This window comes from Globicephala melas, chromosome X (genome assembly GCF_963455315.2).
Source record: "Globicephala melas chromosome X, mGloMel1.2, whole genome shotgun sequence".
NCBI lineage: Eukaryota > Metazoa > Chordata > Mammalia > Artiodactyla > Delphinidae > Globicephala > Globicephala melas.
In genome coordinates this window covers 4,355,307-4,369,005 of record NC_083335.1, presented here as the reverse complement: position 1 = coordinate 4,369,005, position 13,699 = coordinate 4,355,307, and the positions used below count along the sequence as shown (strand labels likewise).

The following is a 13,699-nucleotide window of genomic DNA, read 5'->3' as shown; positions in this document are numbered from 1 at the left end:
CCCGCCTCGCTCCGCCGCCGGCTCGCTGCTCGCTCCCCCGCTACCTGCGCCCCTTCTGCGTCCCTCAGCCTCCCTCCCGCTGCCCTCCGGCCCGCGGACTTACAGCCGGTCACTGTCAACTCAGCTCAGCTCCTCCACGGGAGCTGGGGACCCGGCAGCTCCGAAGTGTTAGTGGAGATGGGTAGCAGACACGGTGGGCCAGTCGCCGTGAACGCAACCGCTGATTCAAGCCAAGTGTGTTTACTGAGCATCTGCTGGGTGAGCGGGGGCGGGGGGGGGGCGGGGATAGAGTAGGGCTGGAAACTGGTAAGATTCCTGCCCTTAGGGACCCGCCATTCTAGTGGCCCAGCCCTTTGTTTTTAGATGCCGTCAGAGACTCATTTATCTCTGTGGGTGTTCCTTTGAGCTCTCCCCACCCTAGGTCCCGACTTCTGCTGGGCATTTTACGGAGGGCTGGCTGGAGAGAGTGGGGGGACAAGAGTGAAGATGAATCACCCCAGCCCACGAGAAGCTCCCAAAGCCCAGTGGAGAGTAAGACGAGAAACCCCCTAATTAGACTGGAAGCCAGGAAGTGCTGTGCCCAAGGCCTGACTCTGCGCGCCCAGAGGCTCCAGCGCGGACTGCGCGCGGGACTCGCTACCCTGTGCAAACACCAAGGTGGGGTGTGAATCGTGGGACTGCAGGGTGCGAGGTATGGGGTTAAATACAGGACGTCCAGGTACGTTTAAATGACAGAGACGCAAACAAACAAACGGGGTGAGGGCGAGGGCGTCGCTTTGGTATAAGTATATCGCAAATACTGCATGGGATGTACTTACACTAAAAATAGTCACTGTTTACATGAGATTCAAATGTAACTGGGCAACTGTATTTTTATTTTCTAAATCTGGGAATTTGGGGGAGTGCCGTGTGGGAATGGCCCAAAGGGGTGGGGGGCATTGACTAGAGTCCCCAGTCTGGCGATCCCCCCTAAAATGAAACTGTCTCTACAGCGACTTGGAGCCCTGGAACGAGTGGCGACTGTTGTCCAATAGTGCCCTGGACCCTGTGTGATAAAGGAGGGGCAGCCCCCGGTGGGGGAGGGGAGGAAGAGAGGAATTAGGAGGAGTCCCACCCACGGAATGAAGGCCTGAAGGGTTAGAGGCTTCCTGGAGAGGATTTCTAGAAGGGGCTCCCGAGCTCCACACCAGCGATGCCCTGAGGACTCCGAGAGGCTGTGGAATTCGTCATTTTCCCCAGCAGGGCTTGGGGTCGAGTTGGGGAAGGGACCGTGAGTGGCTTTGGTCCTGACACCAACTCGGGGCTCCCGGGGTGCAAGTGTGGCCCCCAGGAACTGCAGCAGCTCTCTAAATCCCGAGAAGCACTGAAAATAGAGAAAAGGGGGTATCAGGGCACAGATGTTGTCTGGACATGGGTTATACAGGGCCCGGGACGCACAAAGTGTACAAGGTCACACAAAGTGCACATGACCCACATAAAACCAGAATTTAATTTGGACTATAATAAAAGATGCGAACAGGAGGAAATTGCAAACTAGCAATTATTTTGTTTGCTTTGGCACAAGTTAGAAGCATTTTAGAGGGGGACAGTATTTTAAAGGTCTAGATCGCTCCACTCCTGAGACAGGCACACACACACACACACACACACCTGCCCCAAGGAAGGTAGGGGCAATGCCTTCCTTCTAGCTCCCATAAATTTACTGTAGGAATTGGAGGCCTTGGGAAGTAGCCCATCCATCTTAGAAGTGACCGTTAAACAACCACAATGAACAAGCAGATGGCACCATGCTCGCCCTCTCCACAGTGGAGGGCACATGCATGGGCTCTGGACAGGATCGGCCTGGCTTCAATTTGCTTTCGGTGCCACTTAAGAGCCGCGTGACCTTAGGATGGCCCCCGACCCTCTCTGAACTTCTGTTTCCTCATCTCTAAAATGGGTCTAATGATCGTCCTGACCTTGCGGGGCAGTTGTGAGGATTTCATAAGATGCTATATGGGAAGCTATGTTCAGGGCTCAAGAAATGGACCCTCTTGTCAGAGTCAGAGCAAACACATGGCCCACAGACAGGAAGCTGTGGGCGTCAGGCTGGGGGCATTTTGTTCGCACAGTTACCACTCTTCGCTCTGCACTCTTCACTGAGTGGAGACCCACCTGGCACGGGCTCGACTGCACCCCACTTCCTGTTGGCCTAGTGGATGCCGCGAGGTGGAGGGTGCAGAATGGATGGCTCCGTGTGGGGAGAGGGGAATGGGGCTGTGCTGGTTAATGTTTATCCACCAAGGTTGCGCTGGCCAGCCTGGGTTGGTCAGGCGGGGGTGTGCAGAGGGCTGGAGCTGCTGCTGAGATCACCGTGTGCAAAGCATGTTTGCCGTGAGACAGGAGGCGGGGGGGTGGGTGGGTGGGGGAAGTGATCCAGACTTGTCCGCCCGCACTCTTGTTTAGATTCTCCCAGTGGCCTTCTGGAGCAGAGGGGCACCAGCACTCATGCTCTGAGCGAGCAGGTGAGGAAAAGGCCGAGAAGCAACGAGAAGCAGCCCACTTCTCTGCTCCAGCTGGGTTGGTGCCGCATCACGTCGTGCCGTGTGTGGGTGGAAACGGCTGTGGTCTGTCCCTCTTTTAGTGAGAGAAGGCTAAATAAGGGGTCTGCAGAGCCTTGCTGGGAGGCCTTTGTAGAGCTGCTGGAACAAGCAACCACAAACTGGGTGGCTCAAAACGACAGAAACTTATTGTCTCAGTTCTAGAGGCTAGAAGTCCAAAATTAAGGAGACAGCAGGGTCGTGCTGTGTCTGAAGGTTCTAGAGGATGATCCGTCCCTGTCTCTTCCGGCTTCTGGTGGCCTCAGGTGTTCCTTAGCTTGGGGCTGAATCACTCCAATCTCTTCCTCCATCTCCACGTGGCCTTCTTTTCTGTGTCTCTGCGTCCTCTCCCCTTCTTACAAGAACGCCAGCCACTGGATGCAGGGCCCACACAAAAGCCAGGACGGTTTCATCTCGAGATCCTTAACTAGCTACATCTGCAAAGACCCTATTTCCAAATAAGGTCACATTCTGAGGTTCTGTCTGGACATGAACGGCGGGGGCAGGCAGTTACTATCCAACCCACTACATACTCCTAACTGAAATTTGTGCCAAAGTAAGCATTTCAGATTTAATCTTTATTAGCTATTATTTATGAGAATATTGTTAATTGACAAAAATGTGCTTCAAAGTGGTTTCCATCATCACCAAATTCCCCTCTAATGGTGTTACCTCAGAAACACACCCTGACCACTGCTGTATGCGGGTCCCCAGAACAGTACCAGGTATATAGTAGGTGCTCAATAAACATTTGCCAGATGAGTAAATATAATGAAATCCATTTAATGGCCCAAAGGACTTGCCCTTCGAGTGAGAGAAGCCAGTCACGGGCACAAAGTCCCAGGTTTTCCCAGCTATTAACAGAAGAGTTAACAGGGCATTTTTTCAGACAACTCTGACACGTGTAAACGCAGTCCAGGCTGAGCCCTTCCGGTCTGCCCTGCCCACCCTCTGGGCAGTCACCAGGGTACTTCCTGGGGCACCAGGAGCCATGTGGAAACCCTGGTCGTAAGTCAGGAATCAAAGGCAAATGAGATTTTTCAGTGCTGGTTGTGCATCACACACAGCACCAAGGCATTGACAACCACCCCTAAAGTTCACCCTGTGAAATGACACAGCTTTTTATTCTGCTCCCGCCAAAGCATGCACTGAGAGTCAGCCTACACGGTGTACTTTAACAGGTTAACAATTGTTATCTCGCAAGGCAGGCGGTGAAAATGGTTTTCGCGTGAGGAACTACCCTTTCTATTAAAGGGGTCCCATTGTTTTCAGGACGCATATTTTGCTTTCTTTGATTTCCCAAAGGGAAGTGCAATACGAAGAAAAGATATTTTTGTAAATGTGAGGAGGAAAAAAAGCCCCTGAAGCACTGTCCATCTCTAATTGGACCGAATTGAAGGGCTGGGCTGCCAGGGTGACTGTTTTGAAACAGATCGTGCTACGTGCCAGCCTACCAACTGGCAGTAATCCCCCATGACCTTCAGGATGGTCTAGACTCTTTAGCCTGTCATTCTTTCACAGCTGTCTCCATCTTCTGCCTCACTGTTAAGGATTGAATTGTGTACCCCCCCAAAAGATGTTGAAGTCCTAACCCCTAGTACCTGTGAATGTGACTGTCTTTGGAAATAGGGTCTCTACAGAGGTAACAAGTTAAGATGAGGTCTTCAGAGTGGTCCCTCGTCCAATGACTGGTGTCCTCATAAAAAAGGGACATCTGAACACAGAGACAGATGCACATAGAACGCCATGTGACGATCCAAGTGATACTGCCACAAACAAGCCAAGGGACCCCCCAGAAGCTGGGAGAAAGGCCAGCTTGATCTCAGGCTTCTGGCCTCCAGAACCCAGAGGATACATTTCTGTTGCTTAAGCCACTCGGTTTGTTGTACTTTGTTCCCGAAGCCCTAATGCACTCACCTTCCGCGGATCCCTCCCCCACCCTCAAAGCTCACACTCTAACTGCTCTGTTCCCTACACCAGTCCCAGCAGCCTCGCCACTTCCATCGTGTGCTTTGGCTCCGAGGAATCACACATCCGGGTTTCCAGGAAGAGTCCCAGCTTATGCCCGTCGTCGCAGCATAAAGGTGAACAGTGCCCCTTTTCAAAGGCATCCTGATTTGGACGCTGTACCAGTGGTCCCACTAGCTTGAGTGAGCCTCCTCTCCTTTTCTACCTGGTAAACTTCCACTCGTTGGTCAAAGCCCATTTTGAACATCACTGCTTCTGTGAAACATAACCAGCCTCAGCGAGGTTCTCATCAATCTGTCCTCTGGGTCCCCAGGGCAGTTTATACATTTCCAGCTCACAACGCTTTTCACTACGTCATGTCAGCTCAAATAAGCTCTTCTCAGGATGACTCCCTGATGTCCTGACTGGCCCAGAGCCCTGGCCATTGCTTTCATGGTACCATGGACTCCACTCCCTTCATGGTCTGTAGCCCGGGCTGTAATGAGCTATTTGGGGGAGTCTTATCATCATGGTAATCCAGTATTTGCTCCCACCCCCTGGTGGCAGGCACGAGGTCTGTGTCCTGGCACACAATTTGAATGAAGAAACATCACAAGCGACTATTTAGGTTCTTGTCCTCCCTGTAAAGCTGTCATCTCTTGCCGATCTTGGCTGTGTCTTCATCCTCTCTCTGCCCTTTAGCACCTGCTACTGTGTCTAGAACATCCAAGGGCTCGATGCCTGTTTACTGAGATCGTGTTTTATTTAAGAATGTAACTCAGTGGCTGAACAATACTAAGAGTCAAAAAGGGATATTGTATGTTCTTCCCTCCCTGCGGGAATACCATGTGATGTTGGGGCCTTCCTGGACAATAAACGCAACTGGGACAATCGTAGGTCTCGGAGTGACTGTTCTACTGGGATGGAGAAGTGATACAGTGACAGTAGTCTGCTGTCCAGCAATAGTTGCAGGGTGGGGGAAGGTGTGGGAAATGGCCCATTTCAGCCCCTGATCCAGATGCTTTCAGGCAAGAGCCATTGTAGAAACACAGGACTAGTGACTCCTCATGTGTATTTTAGTCCTTGAGAGTTTATAAAACGTTTTCACTTAAATGAACTATGTTGAATCTCACACCTCTATAAACTAATGAGGGCAGGGAAAGGAGCAGTGGAAGCGGCCTTTATTTCAAAGGGTCAAATAGCATGTCTTCAGAGTCCTGCCGTTTAAAGAGAGCTGGGCTGTCCAGGAGGGAGCTTGAGTTTATAGCTGAAAACTGGGGTTTTGGTCCCAGCTCTGCCACCCACCCACACGGTTACCTTGAGCTACCGGTAGCCTCTCTGAGCCTTGGTTTCTTCATCTGTAAAAGAGGTACGATCACCTTATTAATTTGTCCCTGAGTGCTGTTGTGTGGACCAGAGAAGAAGAGGGGTTGAGAGGGCCTGGGGAACTTGAAAGCACTGGGTATATTAGGAGCCATCCAAGGTGGCCTTCCTAATGAACCCAGAGAGAAAAGAGAAGGAAAGAAGTATGGTACTGGCATTAGGCTAGACATATGGATCAATGGACTAGAATGAAGGGTCCAGAAAGAAACACGTACACATATATGGTCATTGATTTTCAACAAGAGTGCCAAGACCATTCAGTGGGAAAGAATAATCTTTTTGACCAGTGGTGCTGAAACCACTGGATATCCACATGCATAAGTATGAACTTGGAGCCCTACCTCACATCAAACACAAAAATTAACTCAGAGTGGCTCATAGACCTACACATGAGAACTAAAACTAAAACTCTTCTAAGAAAACATAGTGGCAAATCTTCATGACTTTGGATTTGACAATGATTTCTTAGATATGGAACCAAAAGCATAAGTGACAAAAGAAAAAAAATAGACAAATTAGACTTCATCAAAATGAAAAACATTTGTATTTTAACAGAAACCATCCAGAAAGTGAAAATACAACTCACAGAATGGGAGAAAATTTTGCAAATCATATATCTGATAACAGACTTGTACCCAGAATATATAAAGAATTCTTGCAACTCAACAATAGAAAAGTAAGTAACTCCATTTTTTTAAATGGGCAAAAGATCTAAATAGACATTTCTCCATAAATGATGTGCAAATGGCCAGTGAGCAAATGAAAATACGGTAAATATCATTAGTCACGAGGAAATGCAAATCAAAACCACCATGTGGTACCATTTCATGCCCACTAGGATGTCTAGAATGAAAAAGATGGACAATGACAAGCATTGGGGAGGATGTGGAGACACTGGAACGCTGATGCATTGCTGGTGAGGATGTAAAACGGTGCAGCCACTTTGGGAACCAGTCTGGGAGTTCTTCTAAATGTTAAACATGAGAGTCACCATATGACCCAGCAATGCCAATCCTAGGTGTATGTCCAAGAGAAATGAAAACGTAGGTCCACACAAAAAATTGTGCACAGGTATTCATAGCACCGTTATTCATAAGAGACAACAAGTGGAAACAGCCCCAATGTTCACCAATGGATGAATGGATAAGCAAAATGTGGTAGGTATAGACATACGTTGGAATATTATTTAGCCATAAAAAGAAATGAAGGGACTTCCCTGGTGGTGCAGTGGTTAAGAATCCGCCTGCCAGTGCAGGGGACACGGGTTCAAGCCCTGGTCCGGGAAGATCCCACATGCCGCAGAGCAACTAAGCCCGTGTGCCACAACTACTGAGCCTGCGCTCTAGAGCCAGTGAGCCACAACTACTGAGCCCGCGTGCCACAACTACTGAAGCCCGCACACCTAGAGCCCGTGCTCTGCAACAACAGAAGCCACCATAATGAGAAGCCCGTGCGCCACAACGAAGAGTAGCCCCAGCTCGATACAACTAGAGAAAGCCCACGCACAGCAACGAAGACCCAATGCAACCTAAATAAATAAATAAAATTAAAAAAAAGAAATGAAGTACATACCTGAAACTAATATAATATTGTAAATCAACTATACTTCAATTAAAAAAAGAACTGAACTACTGATTTATGTTACAACATGGATGAACCTTACAAACATTATACTAGGTCAAAGAAGCCAGACGCAAAGGGTCACACATTGTACGATTTCATTTCTATGAAATGTCCAGAACAGGCAGCTCCATAGAGAAAGAGAATTCATTGGTGGTTTCCAGGGGGTAGTGGGGAGGGAGAAATGGGGAGTGACCGCTCACGGATATGGGGATTCTTTCGGGGGTGATAAAATATTCTGGACTTAGTGGTGGTGGTTGGAGAGCTCCGTGACTACACTAAAAACTATTGGATTGTACCTTTTACATGGGTGACTTTTATCGTGTAGAAATTATATCTCAATAAAACTGTTAACAGAGAGCATGGGCCACGTTCTGTGTTGGGGGCAGGGGCAAGGATTTGGGAGGGGGAGCTTAGCCCAAGCTGGTTCCCACGTTTAGCACTGAGGCCCGGGCTCTGCCGGTGTTCCCTTAGCAGTCTGAAAAGTTGCCAGCACTCTCATTCCCCAGCATTTCAGCTTTGTTCCCATAAGCCCCATGGTGTGAGGAAGGGCAGGTGGGTGGTCTGCAGCTGTCACTAGAAACACCCGTAGTTTACTCCCTAGAGGCCCCACAGGGGCAGCGGTAGGGCTGAGATGGCTGAGGCTCCATCCTGCTCACAAACAGCTACCTCTGGAGGCCCCCACTTGAAGACTCATAGGGTTAACAAGCTCCTTTGGGGGGGGTGCACATGCCCCCCCCCCCCCGCCATTGGCTGAGGACTTCTTTGAAGTGATCCCTGGAAGCTCTAACTGGGAATGGAGCGCCTCGCTCAGACTCTCTCTGGGGCACTTTTCCAAAGAATTCCCCCCAGCTCCCCACCCCTGATAGGTGTGACCCTCAGGAGGCCACTTCTAGGGCGATTCCATTGCATCCTGCTCCTCTGCACACCCCAGCCTTCTCCCTGGTGTTTTTCCTCCGGAGTGGAGAGGAAGGGGCTAGAAGACATTCTGGGAAAGGATCTCCCTCCACAAGTCCCGTGAGTTTTTGGCAGTGACACAAAGAAGAGGTGGTAGTATTTATTTTGGAAAGGACCTGTGTTCTTGCTTCCCTCATCCTTCTAGTTGCCTGGGACTGGGGCTCTTGGCTAATTCTGGCTCCCTGTGGGAGGCTTTGTTTCTGAAGCAGGACACGGGACCTCCAGTCCTGGGTGGAAGCTGACCTTGTCAGTGTACAGTCACATCTGAAATGGACCATGAAGGACCTTGTCAACGAGTCTAGGTTTTTGGTCCCCTTAGCTCAGACTACAGTGGAGCCTTAATTAATCTTTTAAAAAAATAGTGGTGTAATACTCACAAGCATCAAATTTACCATTCAACCATTTTTAAGTGTACAGTTCAGTAATGTTAAGTACATTCACATTGTTATGCAATTGTGAAGGGTTCTAACTTCATCTTGAAAAACTGAAACCCTGTACCCACTAATCAATAACTCCACATCCCTCTCCCCGCAGCTCCTGGTAATCACCATTTAACTCTCTGTCACTATGAACTGGATTACTCTAGGTACCTCACATAACTGTAACTGGAATCATACAATACTTGTCCTTTTGGGCCTGACTTCTTTCACTTAGCATAATGTTTTCAAGGTTCATCCGTGTTGTAGCAAGTGTCAGAATTTCTTTCCTTTTTAAGGTTGAATAATGTTCCATTGTGTGGGTAGCCCACATTTTGCTTGTCCATTCATCCGTGGATGGGCACTTGAGTTGCTTCCACCTTCTGGCTATTGTGAATATTGTTGCTATGAACATGGGTATACAAAAATCTCTTTGTAACTCTGCTTTCAATTCTTTTGGGTAGATACCCAGAATGGAATTGCTGCATCATATAGCAATTCTCTGTTTAACTTTTCAAGGAGCCACCGTACACTTTTCCATAGTGGCTGCACCACTTTACATTCCTACTGACGGTGCCCAAGGTTTCCATTCCTCCACATCCTCGCCAACACTGGTTACTGTCTGGGGTTTTGTTTGTTTGTTTGTTTTTGATAGTAGCCTAATGGGTGTGATGTGGTATCCCATTGTGGTTTTGATTTGCATTTCCCTAATGATTAGCAATGTCGAGCATCTTTTCCTTTGCCTTTGGCCTTCTGTATATCTTCTTTGGAGAAATGTCAATCCAAGTCCTTTGCCCATTTTTTAAGTGGGTTATTTGATTTTTTCTTGTTGAGTTATAGGAGTCCTTTATGCATTCAGGGTATTAATCCTTCACCAGATATGCAATTTGCAAAACTTTCTCCCATACCATAGGTTACCTTTTCACTCTGTTGATTGTGTCCTTTGATGCACAGACGTTTTCAATTTTGATGTAGTCTAATTTATCTATTTTTACTTTTGTTGCCTGTGCTTTGGGTGCCATATCTAAGAAGTCCATGTCAAAATTTCCCTCTGTTTTCTTCTAAGAGTTTTATAGTTTTAACTCTAACATTTAAGCCTTTGATCCATTTTGAGTTAATTTTTGTGTATGGTGTAAGAGAAGGGTTCAACTTCATTATTTTGCCTGTGGATATCCAGTTTTCCCTGCACCATTTGTTGAAAAGATTGTCCTTTCCCTACTGAATGGTCTTGGCAACCTTGTTAATAATAATTTGACCCTATATGTGAGGATTTGTTTCTGGGCTTTCTATTCTATCCCTTGGTCTATATGTCTCTCTTTATGCCAGTACTACACTGTTTTGATTACTGTAGCTTTGTAGTATGCTTTAAAATCAGGAACTGTGAGCCCTCCAACTTCGTTCTACTTTTTCAAGATTGTTTTGGCTATTCGGGGGTCCCTTGAAATTCCATATGAATTTTAGGATGGATTTTTCTACTTCTGCAAAAATAAAATGTCATTGGGATTTCGATAGAGATTGCATTAAATCTGTATATCGCTTTGGGTACTACTGATATCTTAATAATATTAAATCTTTGAATCCATGAACACAGATGTCTTTCCATTTATTTGCCTTTAATTTTTTCAGCAATGTTTTGTAGTTTTCCGTGTACAAGTCTCTCACCTCCTTGGTTAAGTTTATTCCTAAGTATTTTATTCTTTTTGATTAATTAATCTTAAATAACAAAATTTGATTCAGGTTCAGCAAATATTTGCTGAGATTCATGTTTTTCCCCTTTCATTTCTCCCCTTCTCATATATTCTTGTTCAGTTTCAATCTTGGGTCTCCAAATCTCTCAGTGTTTGAAAATAGCATACCGTTTACCTCAACATGAATCAGGCCAGCCCCTTTAAATAAAAAGATAAAGCTCTTTTTAAAAATCTGTTTTGAATAAAACACACTTGAATGTATCATGAAATAGTTCCTCATGGGGCTTACTTCCTCAAAATAATTTTAGTGTAAGAAACTGAGATTTTAAAATAAAACTCATAATTGGGGGCAGAGGGAGGGTATCTTGTGAGTTGGCCTTTCTTCCCAGTGGCTTTGTTTTGATGTGTGATCTGACTGGGGCCTGGGGCAATTTTCTCACCAGGCTGCTTGTGGACTAAACCTCAAAACCATCCCTGAACACCCTCTATTTTCCTAGTGATGATGAGGGAGACAAATGGAGATGGCCCTTGGAAACACTGTGATGTCATAACAATAATCCCCTCATGTCTGGTCCCTGTGTCTAAGAGGCCCTGAGACAAAGAAATCTGGGTTTCTCTCTGTGTGTGTTTTCATGTCCCATTCCTTGGCTCAGACTTCCACCCAGCACCTGGGAAAATAGACCCTGCTGACTAGCAGGGCCCCTCCGAGGAGGCCCTGACTCAACACTGAGTTTCGCAGGGAACTGGAAGGGAAACGGCAGTAGCAGCACCCTGGTCTACAGATAAACACAGGGTCCAGGTGGACGCCCACAGTATCCTGGAGTCCCTCCGTGTGCGCCACAGGTCATTGGCAATTCCCAGAGAGAAGGAGGGGGAAACTTCTTGTCCCTGGGGCCCACAAGTGTCATGCTCCACCCAGGTAAGCACTCCTCATCCCACCCCCACGGGGCTGGGCCACCATCTTCTCCTGGTGGTGGCCATTCCCTAGCCCCACCCAAGGTTTTGCCTTACAGCACACCCTTGGTATGTGTAGGGCAAGCATCCCCACCCTCTACACTTCAAGGCCCTGGGCCCCTTATAAACAACCAACCAACCAAACCAAACAAACGAACAGAAACATAGGAACAATTGTGGGCAGCCTCAGGAACCTTCCCTGAGGCTACTTCCTCCCGCCCTTTAAACCTCAACTTTACTGAAGTATAATTTCTCTACAATGAAATGCACCTATTTTATGTTTAGAGCTTAATAAGTTTGGGGCATTGGTGTACAGCCACGTAATCACCATCACAATCAAAGTACAGAATGTTTCCATCACCCCCAAACTCCCTTCTTTGTCCCTTGGCAGTCAATCCCCTTCCCATACCTCTGGCCCCACAAATCTGCTTTCTGTCAGTATAGTTTTGCCTTTCCCCAAATGTAATATACGTGGAATCATACAGTATATAACATCTTGTATATTATGTATTCTGCTTAGCATAACATTTTTGAGATTCATTCCTGTCGTAGCACGTTTCAGCGGTTCCTCCTTTTTATTGCTGAGTAGTATTCCATTGTGTGGACCTATCCCCGTTTAGCCATTCATCAGCTGATGGGAATCTGAGATGCTTACCTTTTTGACAATTATTTTTAAAAGGCTACTATGAATATTTGAATACAAGTCTTTTTAGAAACGTAAGTTTCCTTGTGTCTTACACAAGTACCTAGGAGTGGTATTGCTTGGTCATGTGTGCATTTAACTTTAGAATTCACTGCCAAACTCTTTTCCACAGTGGCTGCACCATTCTGCTGAGGCTACTTTTTAAATAAAGGGCGGGGTGGGGAGGAGGCAGCAGAAGGACTTTGCGGTTCTTTTAGAAGCAGAAGTTAGTCGTAGGCATTCATGTGTTTATTCTGCGCAACAAGCTTATGAAGTAGATATTAATATCCCCGTTTCACAGATGAGGAAATCCAGGTTCCGAGAGATGTACTTGCCCAAAGTCACACACCCAACAAATGGAAGAGCTAGAACGAGTCCAGGGGCCTTCGTGCCAATGCCCAGGGGCCTGCCCCCACCCTCTCCCACCTCTCTTCCCATCAGCCACCTGGCAGCTTGGGCACACTGCTACCTTGACACTCTACCGCACACTCACCTCTATCCCTGCTGTGCTAGGACACAGCAACCCTGGGAAGTGGCCTTTGACTCCTTTTTTCAGAGGAAGCAGCTAACGATCAGAGGGGTGAAGTGACATTCCCAAGGCTAACAGCCTGTCTATAGAATTGCTGGGACTGGCATCCAGGTTTCCTGATTCCAAGCACTTTCTGCCAGAACCCAGTTCCCTGTAGCTACACCGAAAAGTTTTCATTTCTGACCACTTCCGTCTCCAGCTTTCTCCTTCATAGGGACGCCCTTCCCTTTCCTCCAACTTCCTCCACTTCAGGCCCAACGGAGGGAACCTGGTAGAATAAGGTGATCGCAGCCCCCAGCCTGCATCAAGCCGAGGCGGGGTGGGGACCGCAGGGGTCAGAGTATCATCACCAGGGCCCTTGGGGTGAGTGTGCTGAGGGAGAGAAGTAGGAAATAGGCCATTTCCTCTCTCAGGCCTGCTTCTCCCCCAGGAGGCTGAGGGTGGGAGAAGGGGCATAACTAGCCAGGCCAGTGGTGTAGGCCCGTCCTGGTTCTGCCTGCTTTACTTCCCCCAACTTGGGGGAACAGGATGGAGCCCAGAACCTAGGAGGCACCTCTAGTCTGTGCCTTAGCAAAAGCAGGCGGCCATTGGTGGGGGTGGGTGCGGGATGCCCTACCCAGAAAGCTTATCGGAGAAGCAGCCTCTGTCAGGCCTACTGCTGTTCCCCCTCTGCTGTGCAGAAGCCCCTGACTGGGAGGCCTGCCATCTCTCCACAGGCCCCTGCATTTGAGGTGTGTGTGCACCTGTGAAACACGAGGAAGCCTGAAGAACCCCCAACACACACACACACACACTCACACATATACTTTGACCTGTGAGCTGCAGCCCCAGCCTGAGGGAGAGCGGGACTTGGTCAAGACTACCGCCAGCTCGCCAGGGCACGGTGGGAACTCCTCTGCAGGCTTCAGCCTGTACAGTTTTCCAAGTGCTTTCACTTCTCTTCC

General features: G+C 47.9%; 1 protein-coding gene across 1 annotated transcript in view; it reads left to right on the top strand.

Annotated features, from left to right (window-relative positions):
- Positions 1–306: 306 nt before the first annotated feature.
- MTM1 (myotubularin 1) overlaps positions 307–13,699 on the top strand; it is a 113,490-nt gene continuing 100,097 nt past the window's right edge. Inside the window, exon 1 of the mRNA XM_060292432.2 lies at positions 307–718. Within this exon, the coding sequence (XP_060148415.1) occupies positions 694–718 (25 nt within the window). The 5' untranslated portion in view covers positions 307–693. The remainder of the gene's footprint in view (positions 719–13,699) is intronic.